The sequence below is a fragment of the Myiozetetes cayanensis genome, unplaced genomic scaffold (genome assembly GCF_022539395.1).
Source record: "Myiozetetes cayanensis isolate MyiCay16 unplaced genomic scaffold, myiCay2020 scf9, whole genome shotgun sequence".
Classification (NCBI taxonomy): Eukaryota; Metazoa; Chordata; class Aves; order Passeriformes; family Tyrannidae; genus Myiozetetes; species Myiozetetes cayanensis.
Window position 1 is genome coordinate 11,026,728 of NW_026088185.1, and position 18,131 is coordinate 11,044,858.

General features: G+C 42.0%; 2 protein-coding genes across 5 annotated transcripts in view; one reads left to right on the top strand and one right to left on the bottom strand.

Moving 5' to 3' along the window:
• The window catches only part of HYCC2 (hyccin PI4KA lipid kinase complex subunit 2), a 52,061-nt gene extending 42,477 nt beyond the window's left edge, over positions 1 to 9,584 (bottom strand). The window contains exons 1-2 of one of the 3 annotated variants that reach the window (XM_050339502.1): positions 9,555 to 9,584; positions 9,024 to 9,067 (exon numbers count right to left, since the gene is read on the bottom strand). The gene's annotated coding sequence lies outside the window, so the exon portion shown is untranslated. Of the gene's footprint in view, positions 1 to 9,023; positions 9,222 to 9,554 lie in introns of those variants that run through there. The other 2 variants (XM_050339503.1, XM_050339504.1) reach the window with 2 other exon arrangements.
• Positions 9,585 to 9,774: 190 nt separating this feature from the next.
• Positions 9,775 to 13,584, top strand: NDUFB3 (NADH:ubiquinone oxidoreductase subunit B3). 2 transcript variants are annotated; one of them, XM_050339507.1, is made up of 3 exons: positions 9,775 to 9,939; positions 11,165 to 11,369; positions 13,319 to 13,584. In XM_050339507.1, the coding sequence occupies exons 2-3, from the start codon at positions 11,224 to 11,226 to the stop codon at positions 13,473 to 13,475; spliced, it is 303 nt and encodes a 100-aa protein (XP_050195464.1). In that variant the 5' UTR covers positions 9,775 to 9,939; positions 11,165 to 11,223; the 3' UTR covers positions 13,476 to 13,584. The 2 variants fall into 2 exon arrangements, with proteins under 2 accessions (XP_050195464.1, XP_050195463.1); XM_050339506.1 differs by having other exon boundaries at positions 9,831 to 9,939; positions 11,092 to 11,369.
• The last annotated feature ends 4,547 nt before the right edge of the window (positions 13,585 to 18,131 follow it).

The window sequence follows — 18,131 nt, forward strand, 5'->3', positions numbered from 1 at the left end:
CTATCAAAAGCTACCCACTGGAATATTAGTTTGAAATACATCAAAACTTGATAGAGTTGACAACTCTGTACGTGGTGATTAAGGTTTCCTAATTAGCATGATAATGTCCATTTAAGATTTGTTCCCTCCTCTCTCTCACAAGACCAAAAATTTCCTGTCAAAATAAGCCATCAGATACAGTAGGTTACAATGATGGGAGTATCATCAGCAGAGAAGAGCAATGGACCATCACACCCACACACATCTCCACCAGCCATATGTGATAATATTCCTACAAACTGTTTCAGGAAAATGATGAGGAGCAGTGCTGAAGCAGCTCTTTCCTAGCGGTTAGAAAGAAAAAAAAAAAAAAAAGCCATATTTCCACTTCCCCACTGCCCAACAGATCTTTTTTAAGCTTTCTGCATTTATTAGATACAATTAACATCCAGAGACACTGCACTCAAATTTCCTTGAACTTCCCTCTACTTTCTACACCGAGCCTAATTTTCTGTCTTTAGCACAGACCACAATCTGCAAGTCTGAGAAAAAGGCCACAAAGGAAATAAAAAAACAACCTTTGGACATTTAGTTAATTATAAGTTGCCAAATAGGGAGGGGGGGTGGTGGGGCACAAAGCACCCTGTGACAATGAGCACAATACTTGATTACACAATTTCAGCAGCATTAACGCCAATTAGTATTGGCCACTGACCCCTAAGTCAGTCTGGAATCCATGCACAGCCCTTAACTTGATTAGGGCTTTGTGAACAGCAAATGTGAAATCCCATCGTTGCACATTTATTTTTCTGTCTTAGCATCATGAGTTTTACTCAATTTAAACATTCAAGTAGCTAGAAAAATAATTACAAACAAAGTTAATGTATAAACATTATTATGGAATTTAGTAGAGCATCTTCAACCATTTTCCTAAAAACTCCAGAGTTTAATTTTGGGCTAACTTGGCAAGTTAAAAACTAAAGTGCAAACACTTTAGTTTAAATTAAAAATGGGAAATCAGTGCAATATAGTTTTAGTTGTGCCATGTAAACTTTAAACATTAACTGCGAAAAACCATACTAGACTTGCCTGTAGCTGACTGAAAGGATTTCACCTACAGAGAGAAGAAAAGCAAAGCTTGTACTCTCTCAAAGAGTTAACGCCATGATTCCTGGAACACAGCTGCCATTTGAATGATTCAAACACCCAGATGCATCAAAACCACTTTTCTGTGGCTGAGGAGACTGTAACTCTCCAGTGAAGTTTCATTTCCGTAAGTATTTCCATCACTAATGCAGGAATGGTACACGTTCTGTGAAGGCAGCACTTATCATCACTAGAACCACTGTACATCTTTAAGAACTGCAACGCACAGCCCAAGTCCACTCGACACCTGCACAAGCAAAAGGGCACCTCAGTTATTTCTGCCATTGGTCCTCTGCAGACTCACGGACAATAAGCCATGCCTAAGCTGTCTGAAAATTTTTATTTCTTGTCTCAAGTTCTAACACTGATTATAGTGAAAGAAAATTTCGTTCTCTCCTTTACCCCCAAACAAACAAAAAGGAAATTCTTATTCTACAGATACACAGAGGCTTCTCAAACTCGTGGTGTTTACAGAAACACGGGTGAAGGCAAAGTTGAAGAGTCACAGCATGTGAAACAAGTCCTGGCAGATGTACAGATCTAAGCAAACAGAAAAGGCCATCCTGCTCACTGGAAAATCATGAAATGCATGTGACATCTATGATTTTAAAGGAAGAGTTGCTGTCACAGGGTGTGTATGAAAATAAAGAGCACAGAAATACAGTTTATGAGTGCTTAGCTTAAATTCATTCAGTATTTTAGGTATTTCTTTTCTGCTTTCATTCAACTGAGCCAGGATTCCCACCTCTATTTGTATTTCCATAGGTAACACAAGAGATTTTCACAAAACTCTTGCCCCTCTGACATGGCAAGATTTGCACTGCAATCTGCTGCAGTTCACTAAAATGAAGAAAGCCATCAGAATGGCTCCCATGGAGTGTGACAAGATCAGCATCTCTCTTCCCAAAAAATTGCCACAAATATGGTGGTGTTTATATAACGTCCAGAAACTTAAGGATGTTACTGTTTGAAACTATTGCACAGATGCAACATTGGAGACCGCTGGGTATTGCGGTTTGTCAATTACATAATTATCAAACAGAATGAATATACATAATTAACAACCTAGAAGCAGCTTTGGAAGCTCAGCAGTTTCGTCCAAGGCCTGTTCTATGCTGAGAACAAGAAACAAACAGCTTAAAAAAAATAAAAATCTACGTGCACAAGGATCTAGTCATTTTTCCATTCCACGTCTAAACCCCCCTCACCCTCCACTGTGTCCATATTTAGCTCACATCTCTATGTTGTTTCGGCTCAACCAAACATCTTTTAAAAAAAAAAAAAAAAAAAAAGGCAATGGAAAGTTCTCCACTGTTACACATAAAGAACTATGAGCTTTTGCTGGGATAAACCCTTTGTCAGCATGCCTTACATTTCTGTGTAAAAGGGCACATTACTATCATTTAAACTCCTCAATCACTTCTCATGTAAGTTTACTACAGTAAATGGACTTTAACCAATCATCTGTCTGTCCCACTGCCGTTATTAATATATGAAGAGTTTAAAAATACATTAACACTCCCTTTTACACTACCGCTGTTGCACAAAGACAGACTTGTACTATCAAGACCGGGTTCTAACTACAAACACACACATTAGTCTTGTCTGATGAAGTTCCTTTTCACATAATCTAACAATGTGGTTACAACAGAAGTGTGGAAATTCAAACTCTAACCTTAATTTGGCAGAAATAAATCTAAATCTTACTTCAACTTACTTCAACTGTGCCAAAGGTATGAAGACTTTTCAGCAGCAAAATTTTGATAGGGGGTATCCAACTTACTGAGTGATCTCTGCTCTCATCTGTTGTTACACACAGATACTAAAGACCAGTACAACAACCACTCTAAGCAGGGAGGTTTTTTTAATTACCACTTTTAACTGCATATGGTTCCCAACCATACAGCATGAGGGACAACAGTGACATGCAGAAGCATCAAGTATTTTTATCAAAAAAGCATACCTCTAACCCAGAGTAATAAAGAGATATCAAAACTCAAAGTTGAACATTTAGATTTTTGTTCTTTGCCCCACTCTGATGGCATGCACCAGAATGCTTGATAAATTGCCCACTCCACCCTCTCTATAACCAAGTTTATATAAAAGGCTCCCAGTTTCATGAACATGCCTCAGTGATCCTTCCTATGTTCAGCCATCACAACATTGCTACCACACAGTGGATGGTGGAATTGCCAGTGTAGCTCACACAGGGGGCACACTGGTCATAAGATAACAGATCTTCACAAAGATCATGTTTTAAATAAAAATTAAAATTCTAGCTGATTTGTTTTCACATGAAGGAAATATTCAAATTTACAGAGACAAGCTAACCTGAGCTATATCTAAAACAAAACTTAGTACACTTATACCCATGCGTCTCCAAGATCTTGTGTTAGGATATTTTGAAAAGTTACTTGAGTAACTACTATGAACTTCTTTTCTAAATCAAGTTTTCTACCTTCTGGCCCTATTCCAAATCAGAACAGAGGCAGGCACGAATAGAGGCTGCTCTCCAGCCTTTCCTAAAGCTCAAGATATCTTCAAACCTAATGGAGACAGAAAAGACAAAACAGAAAATAAGAAGAGAAGACATAAAGCAGAAACAGACACCAGAACTCTTAGAAACAACCAACCTGTCTAAATAAAAATAAAATAAATTAAGACAGGAAGGAAAAAAATCCAAGCAAATTTTACACATATTTCACCTCATTATCTTTCAATCCAATATCTTCTCAGTTGAATGGCCATGGAAAATAAGATTATTCTTTTAAGCTTTCTCACTGTCTTTCCAGATAGACGTAGAAAAATTCCCCCAGCCCACAGATGGCTCAAGGCAGGGCAGAAATGGGGAGGAAGACCTTAAATATAATTACAATTTAAACTTCATAAACTGCTAAGTATAGGGAATGGATACAGAAAAAGATTCCAGAAGTATCACTAGTGCCCTGTATGAATCAGCAAAGTACAGTCATGCAGCCTGCACAAATGTCCATGTCATACATTTCACTTAAATAGAATTCAGAGGCACAGCAATGTGTAACTATTTAAAGAACTCGTGAACCACACACAATGCAGACACTACTAAAGGACATCTAACCAGCCCAGCTTGCTGGAGAATCACAGTCATTAAAATAAAACCATAGTAAGATTAGATAAATCTACACACAAGAATACAGATGTTGCATTTTTGGACTGCAAAATTCAGTGTTAGTCAAACACCTGTGCAACAATACAACATACAGTGATATGTCATTAGAGACTTTGTCCTGGAGGAAAAGCCCCCACAGAGTATGCAGAAAGAGGGAATTCTTGGAAGAGTGTTTTAATGGGTTTGAACTGCAGCAACCATCTCCTCAGGTCCTGTGCTGACTGGTATTACACAGCCGGGGATTTGGCATTTTCCAAGCAGGGACATTCAGCACCAAGAGATAAATAAATAAATAGTTTACCACTCTTCAGTAGTTATAACCTGACATTTTATTTCACTACCATAGCGGGATCTCCTTACAGATGTCTCTGTCTGTCTGTTTTCAGGCAAAGTGAATAAATTTCATCCATAAAATCTAAATTCCTCTACAGAATCAGACTAAGAGGTCAAGGCAGCAGGTCTGGTATAGGCAGTGGGCAGCAGAGGCAAGCTGCACTGCCTGCAGAACAGAAAGCCAAAAAAGTGACTTGCCACTGATAGTCCTGTCTTTTACAAATCATCTGAATAGATTAATGATAAAACATCTACTGAAGTGGATAATCATAAGTGACTTTTATTCCCAGGGACATTTTCAAATAGAATCCATAATATGAGAAGCAAAGGATTTCAGGGAAAAAAGGTACCTCCTGGTGACAGAGTAATGCTGTTACAGAGTTCAGCCTAATCCTTCACCACGGTACATGAGATACAAATTACTTTACAGTGGCATTAAATTAAAAGATGCAGATCAGTTTAAAAGTAGCTACATGGTTTGTTAGGCAAATGTGTTCCCTGCCCACATAATTTATTATCCTTAAAACATACACATGAATATAAATGTCACACAAACATCTGTAGCAGACCATTTCTATCTTCTCTGGGTCTAAGGAAAGCAGAATATAAAAATCCTGAGCCCAAATGTGTAATTCTGACAGAAAAACGTAGCTCTAACAGAAGAATGATTAATGGCCACACAGGAATTTTCCTTCCAAGACAAAACTTCTGGTAATGTTGACAACCTGGAACACATACTGAAACAGTTTGCAAACTACACACTATTCCAGCCAGTCCCTGATCATGGTTTATATGTTCTCTTCTTGTGGCACTGCTGGCAATACAGATTTTTGGTTTACAGTGAGGTTTTACTAGATAACTATATTTTATTTCATCAGAAGTGCCCCTCTACCTCTTGACCTTATATTTAAAGCTTAGAAAATAAAAGTCAAAATTCTATACAAAAAAGTAGACATTGAGTCGTTCCATGCAACTGTCCTGAGACTAAAGTTTAAAACAAAAAAAAGCTCTTTATTTGTCTTGTTATTAGAAGCATGAATTATCCAAGCAGAGGTGCTGAGAGAGAAAAATTCAACCAGCTTGTATAACCAGCTGTAGATAAAATTGCAAACGTAACCTCAAAACACTTTCTTACTCTCAAAAAAACTGTAGAAAACAGCATTAAATGAGTCAAGAATTACTGCTCACAATTATTCTACTTGGAAATGAAAATAACTGACTGAATGAGGAAATCAAACTGTACTATTTGTGACTGTCTCTGCTCAGATCAATTTTCCCTGAAAACAGTCACAGGACTTCTTAAGTGATCATCACTGTGGCACAGATGTCCTTCACCACGAGTGAGCTGGGGAAGCCTCCAGCCTCACTTCCTGATGTTAGTTCGTATCTTGATGTAAGAGAACAAGCATAAAGAAAAGCACTGGAATCTGAAGTTATTTTCCTGCCCAGACAAGTTTTTGAGTAAACACATTCCCCTGATCTTTAAAGATTCTCAGCTCAGATCAAACTGCCTGGGAAAGAGCTGAAGTGTTCTGCCCCTCCTCGTACAGAACACAGGGGGTATCACATGAAGGTCTCAGGTAACAGGTTCCAAAAAGAGCAGAGGAATGACTTATTCACACAAGACAGGAAGGGTAGTGCTTATTGACAGAAAACATGGGAGCTGCAGAAACCATACATGGGCTCAGAAGGTTTTATAAATTAAGTATAGCCATGAAACAAAAATACCTACAAAACATCATCCCCACTGAAAGCCTGGGAGAGCTGACCTAAGGAACAGCCCTATATGCCTGCCTAGGAAAGAGGGTAAGAATAAAGCACCTGCTGTCAAATACTGCTTAGCTGTGGCAGACAAGCAGGGCTTGAAACAATGGTCCTGTCACACACACCAGGATCTCAGAGCTTCGGACTTCATGAGAAAACAGCAGATTAAACCCACATGGCTGTTCCTGTGAAGAACAGTCTTTGGGTCGCAACCCTTCAAAAAACCCTAAACACACACCAACAAGCAGAAAGAAACTACAACTACTGCTCCAGCCAGTACCTTCTCCAAGAGAGAGATGAAACAGTGGGTTGAGACTGTGATACTATCCATAAAATATTTAGCCCTCTAATCATGCCAGAGAAGATAATTTGCTTCCCTACCTTTCACAGCCTTTTTTAAAAGACATCCAAAGAAACCAAGAGGGACTAGAGAAAGGTCTTCTCCATCACCACTGTAATTAAAGCAGGTTGACCATTTCATTCAAATGACAAAAGGCTTCTAATGACTTGTAAATGACAACTAACACAAAGCTAGAGAAAGTAACACATCATTTCAGAGAAAAAAATGTGCAGTATTTAAGTAGCTCAAATATGTATTAAGATATTGAGGAGGAAAAAAAAACAGAACAATGCCACAACCCTTTTTTGTCATCTGAAAACTGAAAATACTTCAAGTCACTGTCAGTCACACAGTTCTCCACTCCAGAACACAGTTATGAAGAGCACACCACTAAACACCGTTCAGTGCTAGAGAACATTAAATGCACAGGCAGAGAACAGCAGTACCTGGAACGTATCTCACAGTCTGCTAATCCACAGTGCACAGGGACTTCTGAAAGCCATTCAAGAAAACCCTGCCACCCTCCTCTAACCCAGCAACACAAGCAGGAATCCCAACAAACCATAACAAGTATGGTTAGATCCAAGCTAACATAACTTTATCCTAGAACACTTGATCTTTTCAGGAATTATCACCACCATGAATAATAATAACCAAAACAAACAAAACCAACTGAATAAACCACAAAAAGTACTGATTAGTTGTACATGGAATCCCAATGACCTTCCCATCCCAAAGGACATTCAGATTTTTGGGTTGGTTTGTTTGTTTGTTTTTACACAAAATGAAAATTTCTTTAGGTTATTTCCTTGTGCATACTATTGATTTCTTCAGACTAGCACTGTAATTATGGTGCAGCTTCCTTCTCAAAACAGGTTGTAGCAAGAACTGTAGGCCCTTTTAAAATATGCAGACTCACTTGGTGAAGATACAGCTTCAAAAAGCTTACTATGTTCTTAAAACACCACATTCCTCACATGTGCAGTCTTATTTTGAAAAGACTACGGTCCATGCTGAAAGAAAAGGAAATTTAGGAAGCAAAATACAGTTGAGCAGATGTATCAGCTGCACGCAGCTTTACCTATCAAGAGTCTTTATGTACTTTGGGGGGTGGGGGGAGAGGCAGGAACAGCTACTCAAAACCTTGTTAAACCTTGAAAGAGATGGTGCTTGAAGACAAATGGTGCCAGCCGCAGTCCCCTGCTACAGTTCTGTTCATCTGCAACACATTACACAAAGCCAGTGCTCTGAGATCAGAACCGAACATCCACGCTGACAGACTCGGCAATACCAGTATTCTTTTGTGGATAAATAGTCCAGTCCTGCTTCCAAGCGCCACAAAATAAATCCCCAGAACAAATAAACAAAAAAGCATCAAACATAAACAAAACCAGGACTTTGTACTTTTCCCTCAAAAAGCAAAACCAATCTATCTGGTATCTGACATGCCTACGGGTCAGTGAAAAAATTTCTGAGGAAAATATCAACATTCCTCAGCACCGCTGGACTTTGAACACGTACACATTAACTTTCAGCCACAACAGGAAAAGAGAAATACTTTGCAGGTATCTGACAGAATTTCATTCTCTGTAAGACAAAGATTCAGGCATCTCACAAATAAAGAGCCCTCCTACAATTCCACCCCCCCGGACATTACAGAAAAACAAATGTGTCTCTGCTCACCCTGAGAAGAGACTGCTCTGAATCTTCCAGACTTTATCTCACAGCGAAAAACATTCAATGCTGAAACCAGACTGAGGCAGTCTGGATTAAACAGATGGCACTCTATTTAGAACAGTTTCACTGTTAATAACATGATAATGCCATTCCTCCTGGAACTCTTCTCATGCCCTTCCAATATCGCTATTAAAAAAACCCTGAAACACGTAGGTAGTTTTACATTGAAATGTATTTTAAAAAAAGGTACTATAGTCTGTCCCAAAATTCTGCCAGCATCATGCTATAATCAGTGCTTATTCTCATTCTTGTAAGAGTATCAGAAATTAACAAAACAGAGTTTGTATTCTGCTAACAAAACCCAGCATTATTGTATCATATACGATGGAGGAATAATTTAAATCTTTATAAGTCACTGACTGTGCAGTTATCTTTCACCAGGCTCTTCTCAGACGAAGGGGACTATACACTTAAGCTTGACAACGCAAAACATAATTTTAATTAATCAGATACGAAGGCAACTGACACTTCACCATCACACAGCCGCGGCATGCAAAACGCCGAGCCCCCCGGAGACACCGAGTAACCATCGCAGTCAAGAAGCGGCTGTCAAGAGAATTCTTAACTTCCACTTACGTTTCAGTGCACTTCCAGGATTTCGGGATGCCTCCCCGCTTCTCCTACGGAAACAAACACCAGCGCTCCTTTAGGACATACCCACTGCAAACCAAGAGCCAGCTCCTGGAGCCAGCCGGGCTCGTGAGCACCTCCGCTTCCCCGCACGGCTTCTCCCGAGGGCGGGCACGGAGCGGGCACTGCCCGGGGCCCGCCACCGCTCCCGGGGCAGGGCGGGGGACGGCAGCCACACAGCGCCGGCCGAGGGCAGCGAGCGGGGGGACAGCGAGCGGGGATGGCAGCAGGGGCGGCGCTGACGGGAGCGCAGCGAACGCTTCGCGCCCCCGCACGCACAGACCCTGCGGGGCTTCCGTCCGTCCCGCACCGCCGGCGGCGACCGAGCCGGGCGGGCAGCCAGCGAAGGGCGCGGGCCCCACGGTGCCGGTGCCGACCCGACCCAGCCCAGCCCAGCCCAGCCCAGCCCAGCCCAGCCCAGCCCAGCCCAGCCCAGCCCGGTCCTTCGCCCCCCGCCCGGCGCCGCCGCCCCCTCACCGCGCTCCCCTCCGCTCCGCCGCCGCCAGCCCCGCACCTCAGCAACGCGCCCGCCCATTGGGCCACGCCCCCCGCAACAAGCGCCGCACCGATTGGCCTCTCTCCCGTCCGCGTCTCCTTCCCCCCAGCCCCTCGGCCCGAGCCGGCCGTCCCTGCCTGGCCAGGCCGGGGCGGGAGCGCTGCCGGTGGCAGCGGGGCGGACACACGGACACACAGACACACGGACACACAGACACACGGCCCCCGCGCCGGGCCAGCGGGGAGGGCCGGAACGAAAGCTCCCCGGAACACGCGTGGCTGGCCGCGCTTCCTGTAGCGGCCGGTCCTCGCCCAGCTTCCGGTTCCGGGTGGCGCCGTGTCCTGAGCAGGGTCGCGGAGCGGGCAGGTACCGGGCACGGGAATGGGCACGGGAATGGGAACGGGCCCTGCGCGCCTGGAGGCCCCGTGTGCTGGCAGGGCAGGGCAGAGCAGCGCAGCGCAGGCGGGGCGGCTGTCGCTCCGGGCTGTGCCCTCCGTGCCCCGCGCGGGCTGCCCCTCGGGCACGGCCCGTACCGGCCCTGCGGGCGGGGGCGCCCGGCCGGTGCCGCAGTGCAGCCCCCTGGTCGTGCCAGGGCATGACCTCCTTCTAGAGAGATGAACATTGGTAGCAGAATGCTCTTGTTTTTTTTCTGGCAAGGCTGTTGGCTGGGGTTTAATTCGGGGGGGCATTTTCGGGTGGTGACAGCAGTAATGCTGCTCTCCGAGTTTCCCTCTGCAAGAAAACCCTTTTCACTTGCCTCCACGGCTTGGAGTCTTTTTCAAGAGTTACAAGCACCTCTGTACTCCAGTCAGTTTTCCTAAAAGTTCAGGACATCAAATATGTTCTTTGCCACCTGGTATGTATTAAAACGGGAAATTTTGGCTCAAAGACGTCTCAGGTGTTTTGTGAAAATGAAGACTTCAAAGCTGTTGTTATTATTTTCTTCCAGTCCTTCAGGATCTCCCTGAAAACGTTCACCTTCCCGTCTGCCTTGGTCACTGTTTTTAAAGAGAAACGTCACATTTTTGTAGTTCTCTAAGGTGTATGTAAATAGAGTGTGTATTTTTCAGCCTCATCAAAGGACTGGTAAAGTGCATCTCCTTGTCCCCTCATCTCTCCTGGCCCTGCTGATCACCACGGTTACATTTCACTGACCTAGAGGCAGCTGAAAAGGAGCTGAGCAGCCAAGCCTTTGTTCCCCTCAGGTTTTTCTTCAGAGCTTGGCTATCATAGCTCTGCCATACCGAGATTAGAGGCTTTCATCCTGAAGTATTTTTGATGTGTTCTGGAAAGCCTGTAAGATAACAGGCCCCGGTGTTGCTGAAAGGGCATTTGTAGACATTGGAAGCCACTGGTTTGGTTCCACTCTTCTCTGGCACAGAAGATTGACACAGCTGCTCCGGGGTGTCGTGGTGGTGTGAGTTACAGCAGCACTGAGCTCTGTATGGTTTGCTTTACTGGGTGTAATTACCTGCTTCTGAAACGCAGCTTGAGGTCCCTGAGCTCTTTGTTTTACAGAACAAAGCTCCTTGTTCTCCGTTCCTTCATGTTACCTTCTCGTTTCTCCTGTCCGGGGGATTGTTCTGTGCAGGTGTGTGAAGACAACAGGACGCTCTCTGCGAGGCAGCAGCCTCTCCCTTTGCTGCAGGGATGGGACACGGCAATGAACACGGCCACGGCCATGGCCACGGCAAAATGGAGCTCCCTGACTACAGGCAGTGGAAGATAGAGGGCACCCCGCTGGAGGAGGTCCAGAAAAGGCTGGCTAAGCGGGGTCTTAGGGATCCGTGGGCTCGGTAAGTGCAGCAGCCTCAACAATAACCTTGATCTGTAGTCTTGTAGCATCAGCTGGACCTTGTCATTGCAGACCGTTCTTTGGTAAAAACAGTGAAAATTGGTTAGAATTTCAGTGAAGGCTTTGTGGACTTTTTGTGTGGAGGTCACACCGTCCATCTCCCTGACCAGTCTCCATGCACTGCAAGGCAGCCTTGCCCTTTGGGATGTTTCGTGAGGATACAGCTCAGGCACAGTGACCAGCACCTCACCCCCGCAGTAATACCAGGCCTACACATGTCAGTGAGCCTGTCCTTCTCTGCACAGAGACTGTGCTCAGGTCCTGATGGAGGCAATGGAATTGACATTCCGAGTAGGAGCAGCATTCCTCATACACAACAGGAGGCCTTTCTTTGAGAAGTGTACTTGTATACAGGGTGGAATTGCATCCAACTGTGCACTTCATTTGGCTAAAAGTGAATGACATAATGGAGAATCAGCTTTTACCTCTTAAGTTGTCCCACTCCACAGCGAGTATCTCCTCCTTTTTAGATAGAGCAATTCTGGATCATTTAGGCAGCTGTTAAAACAGGGCTTTAATGTGTTTCTCCCACCTAGTGAATTATGCAATACTTTGCTCAACCACCCTTTCATCTTGGGAGATAAAAATGCTAAGTGTCTTGTGCTGTGTAGTCTGGTTCCTCTGTAAGGAAAAAGCTGCATGAGCAAACTGTTCCAGGAGCCCTCATAGAAAGGGCTTTACTTCAAATTGCTACAAGAAAAATTGGAAGAGCAAATAGGTAATGTGTTGAAAAGTTGTTTCATGCTACAACCTCTGGAGGGGTTTAGGATTGACGGCACTTTTTTTCTTCCTTTGAATCAGTTTAAAGCTGTGAGCATAAAGTAAAACATACTTTTAATGATGACAGGAATCCTTTGAAATACCAGTCCTTAATGAATTTTCAAGGGCTGTGTCACATTTATCTTGCCTCTATTTCTGTGGCTTTCCACCTTTATGGCAAATGCACGTTAATGTACACATTTAGTACAGAATAGGCTTTGTAAAAAATATCATATTTGGAAACTTTAAGTCTGTATCAATTAGACCCCATACTGGCATCTAGACAATACACTTCCATGCCCAAATGTTTTCATCCCGAGTCACAAAATCCATCTGCACAAGGGGATTATCTGTGAACATAAATACCTGGCCCCCTTGTTTTAAAACCTTTTATCTTCTCCTGGAATGACGGTTCTGATTTTATTGCTTGGTTCTTTTTCCTTCTCTTAAGGACTTCTGAGTCCTTAGAAGAGATAAACTGCATCCATCTCTATAGGAAACAATGCTCCTGCTGCCCATAAATGTTGGTATTCAGCTGGTGCCTAACGTTTCAGTAAGAACATATGTTGGCAACAGTAAGGCAAAACAGTGTGAAATTTGTAAATATTCTGTAGCTAAAGCTCAATACAATCTCTTCAGCCTTTTGTTTTTAATCATCTAAACCTAATAAGTGTTGTATTGTAAAACAGAAAGTGCCTCCACACTAGGATGAGTTTTCTATCTCTGGAAAAGCTTTCCTTGTAAGACTTAACTATGCTAGATACTGTCTACTGTAGTGAGGAGCCTCTGTAGTTAGTCCATCCCATGCAAGGGCTAGTGGGTTCTGATTTTCTTTCACAGTAAAAACAGATGACAACAATTACAAAAATTTGGGGAAGTGGTTCTTTTCCTATAACTGTGATGTTTGCTGGAGTTACTTGTCTCTATGCATGTAAAGATTTAAGAGTTAATATTGTAAACTTTACCTGTGGTAACTCCTGGTACTTAAATGACAGAACATTTTATAGAGGCTCAAAGTATCTCTAATTGAAATACCTTCAGCAAGCATTCTTTATGAACAAAGATGTTCCTGTTCATGTTTAGTGGCTCCACTGATCTTGTTTTTTTCTTTTGGTTTCATTTTTCTTCTAGTAATGAAGCCTGGAGATTTATGGGTGGCTTTGCAAAACCTGTCACCATAACAGAAGTCTTTACTAGGGGACTCAAGTGGGGATTTGCAGCTTTTGTCATAGCTCTTGGCATTGAATATACACTGTTTCCTCCAAAGAAAAGCGGAGGCCATCACTGAAGATCAAGTATGACAACTTCATACTTACTAATCGTAAGCTGAAATACACACAAGCCTGCTGCTCACCCTGTACTTACAATATGCATATTAAAGTCTATCACAGGCAAAACCATGTTTGTTTGATTTTATTATACTTTGGTGGAAGGATCAAAGAACACGGCCAGAGCAATTTAACTGACCTTGATCTGGGGGAAAAGCAACACAAGAGTGCTCTTAGGTTTGCTGCACCATCCTTTAAAGAACAAGGGAGACTATCAGACCAGCTCTTTCAAGCCCTGCCAACATTCTGTTTAATGAAATTGAGAACTGTGTTGCTTTTAAGAGAAATTTTGTACTGTATTTGTTACAGGTTTAATAACTACTTTCTGTTAGTAAGTGGTAATGAATCTCAGATATATTTGTTACTATTTGCTCTTATGTCTCTAAATAAAAAGCTTAAAGCTTTAAAAACTACCCCAAATTACTTCAAAGCATGAGAAGACCAAAGCTTATACTTAGTCTTATTGAACAGATAATGAACTTGGCAGGCACTATGCACCAAAATAATCTGCTGTGTAATATCCGGACATTAAAAATTACATTTCTACCACATTTGCTTAGTAAAGTGGAATAAAATCAACTCAGCACTAACTGTACCTTATCTTAATATGACTTCCAATATACTGGACTGTACTGTGAAAAAAAGAAAGGAAAAATTCCTTTTTTTCTTTGTTCTGGTGTATTAAGTATATATTTATTTTTACACCTAGAGTATATTAATACTTCTGGAGTGCTTTAAGGATGCCTGGAATTAAGACTAAAGAAGAAATGAAATGGGCTTGTGGGCAGTATATGTCCTCTGCAGTGCTAGGAATTAGAATTGACTGAATATCCTACTGTAAATTTTGTGAAGGCATTAGTAACAAAGTAAGGAGGATATGTTATATCATTTTTCAATCCAAACAACAGGGTATCTGTGTCACTAAACAGAAAAGCAAAATTAGACAGAAAAGTGACAAACTAAATGTCACTACACGATTATATATTGCACTTCCATGGTGAAGAAACCGAAAATTTTAAGTAACCCTGCCAAGAATTGTAGGTTTACAAAAAAGTTGAAATGTCCTAGCAAAACATGGCTAATATATCTTTTTTTTTCTTTTATATATATATATACACACACACAACCTTTTTGAGTGAGATAATAACAGAGCTTCATTTTTAGAGCCAATAAGCAACATCTGTTACTGTGTGAGTGCAGCTGTACTATTCAGTGGAGCCTGTCATCTTTGTATGACATTGCTCAAGGCGCTGTTCATAGTTCAAATATTGGTTTTACTAAACTTTTTTTGCCTAATTGTTTCCTCAAACATTCCTATCCAGTTGCATCATTCCCCAAAAAACAAATCAAGAACCTACTGTTCTGTGTAAGGTCTGTTGCACAAAATATTTCTGTTGTCCCTCAGGCAGTACCATCCAGAATACACATTTTCTAAGGCTGGTATTCAGTGCTTGTTTTCTATCTGGGCCCAAGAATAAGCGTCCTAAGAGCACTGAATTTTAGATGGTCTCTCAGAAAAACAATTACCAGAGCTAGAATTATGTGCAGTAGAATCAGTCTTTTTAAATGTTATAAGCCTCCCACTTCACTGATAGAGCAAATATATCAAGCATATTCCCTGTTAGACTAGTTTAGGTGAAAGTCATGCATTTATGAATTAAAGTGGTATTATTTGATGGTTTTATAGCCAGAAGGCAGCTACTGCCTTAAACAACTGCCTTTGATTTCTGATGAACATATTTCGCCAATATTGTGGAATATAAAAATGTCTCATCATTATAATACATACAATACTCATAAAGATTTTTCTTTCACACGTATAATAATACCAATCCTGCCTGGGGATGGAGTATTTCCCGTTTATTAAAACAATAGTACCAAATCTGTCTTCACTGTAACCGTAGCAATGGCTGTCCTTACATTAAAACAGCCTGTCTAGCAGCAGAGATATTCTACAGTGCAAAAAATAGGGTCAAAAACTGCAGTGGCACCTGCAGATGAAGAATGATTGTGATACCACAGTCAGGAAGCTCTTTTTGTATCTGGTGCTCCATTTTCTGAAATGCAGGTGGAAATCTCATCTCCACCAGTGGTCAAAAGAGCTATTTTTGCTGTCTTGGAAAGATACTTGTGATTTATGTGTTGGTTTTGCTTATTCTAACGTTGATATTTACGTCATTAGCATAATCTTCCAAATTTGTGTGTTACAGAAAATCAGCTAAATTATTCCAATAGTGACTACATTGCAGTATAAATTGTCTCTCTGAAGTTCCTATTTCAGAGCATAATAGAATACCTGTTCTCATTACGTGAGGCACTTGCAGCTTAGATACCAGACTGTCACTGTGTGTGATAAAGGTACCCTGCCTTGAATCACTCCTGAGAACCTTCATACAAAAATTTCCATTGTGCTCTCAAACTACGAGCTTCTGTCCTGCAATTACATCTTTGCCAGATCACCTTTTAGTAGCTTGACTTTATACATCAATGCAAGTGTATTTTCTCTGTGGGGCTAATTGAATTTAGGAGCAGTTGCTTCGAGGGTTTTGACAGGAATATACTCAGGACCCGTGCTTGTCTTCCAGTTAAATTTACTGATTTCATTGTGGGTATCAAAACATTCAGGAATTCATCCAAACTGTTTTACATGTATGAAAGGAAATTGATTTTACAGATGTTTTATACATTCTCTGTCCTCAATTGTAGGCCAAAGAGAAATCTGAAAGTCAGATAATCTAATCCTTTCACCATTATTCCAATGGAAAAGAAAACTCCTTGAAAATTAGTCACTTCCCTTAGTGACTGAGCCTTTTTTAAATAATGAAACCAACACCAACACATAGCAAATTAAACTAGTGACACCATTTGTGCATACAGATGGAGCATAGTCATCCTGATCTACTTATCAAATTATAAAAGATAAGTGCATAGTATTTTAGGAGACATACATTCTTAGACTTTTGATTTACATAACTAGGAGAATCTACAAAATTAAATAGACCAAACCTGTTATTAAAGCATATCACCTGTTATGAAAGCACATCAAAAGAAGTATGTCCAAGCCAGAGATTCATATCCAGAGCCCTTTGCACTGAAACATATAGGACCATCTCTTCTCCTTAATATCTAGTCTTACTGCTATGAACCATGTTGTACATTTATACTAATTTACAGTTCTAGTTCACATGAGTAGCTATGGAAGACAATGTGGTATTTCAACAAAGAAACAGGGAAGAATGAAGAACCTTGCATACAATTTCCAAATGCTGCCTATAAAAAGGTGAAAGCCATTTAATAAGCATATAAAAATTAGGTACATTAAGGAAAAAGTGGAGCACGTAAACAAAAGAGTATATTGGTAGCTCCAGTAATGGCTGTGTTAAATGGGTAAATCACTCACTCTTCTTTCACAAAAGAAAAAAAATTCTTCAATAAGTCTGCAGCCATACCATCTCCTTAATCCTCTTTTATTAGCCTTTATGTGTTTGTTTGGAACAGATCCAAGGAGAAAATGTACATACTGATTCACAGCAGGTAGCTGGTTGCCTTCTGAATCAGCACCGATCCAATGCCACATCTTAATAGCCAGGATACTGGGATACCCTTGAATGACTGATATTACAGGGAGAGCCTGACCACACAGTTTCAGTAAGAAAACATGTATTTTTTCAGAACCAAAGAGCTGTCACTTGGTACCTGACCAAATTCTACTGTGGGTGATTACCTCCTGCCTCCTTTTTCCCTGCATTTCCAAAGACAGTATGACTCTGTGCATGCTATCCCAGAGTACTGTGCTTCCACTGCTCTATTTTTAGCAGCACCAAAAAAATGACTCGCTGTAAATGCTTTGAAATCCATTGAGCTGGGAGTTGCATGTATCTAATTTCACCGCATATGGAGGTGGCTTTTGTCTAGTTCAGCAGACAAAATAGCTCCGAATTTCAGATTTTAGGCCTTTTGGCGAGCAGGTCCAGCTGCACCGCTAGCAGCTCAGTAAATGGCTTCATGGAAGTTGCTGGGAATTGCAACACCCAGTCTTCAGGAATAAGGTATTTATTTAAGATTATACAACGGGAAGCATACAACCTTCACACACCTTTACATTATCCTCACTATGAATGAATTCATATAGAGCAAGACATGAACCAAGTACGGACTTACATCTGCCTAAGCCCCAGCCAAAACACGTACTCACACTGAACCCAGGTCTGCAGCCGCTCACTGAAAAACGCTCTACTACTTAATAGCTCCCAGGGCATTACAGAGCCGTCCTGTCTGTCCCCGTACCGGCAGCGGTACAAAAACACAGCCTGCAGACTCCTGTGCACGCACCGAACACAGGACCGCGCTCCCGCTGTTCCCTCCCCTCCCAGCGCTGCCAACATGCCATGCCATGCTGTGCCGTGCCATCCCGTCCCATGCCTTCCCTCCCCTCCCTGCGCTGCCAACATGCCATGCCATGCTGTGCCATCCCGTCCCATGCCATCCCGTCCCGTCCCATGCCTTCCCTCCCCTCCCAGCGCTGCCGCCATGCCGTGCCGTGCCATGTTATGCCATGCTGTGCCATGCCATCCCGTCCCATGCCCTTCCCTCCCCTCCCAGCGCTGCCAACATGC

Excerpts from the sequence above, each read along its gene's own strand:
- NDUFB3 (XM_050339507.1), top strand. The coding sequence starts at position 11,224 with ATGGGACACGGCAATGAACACGGCCACGGCCATGGCCACGGCAAAATG. Across the intron at positions 11,370-13,318 it reads CTTAGGGATCCGTGGGCTCG|TAATGAAGCCTGGAGATTTA; the intron begins GTAAGTGCAGCA and ends TTTTTCTTCTAG.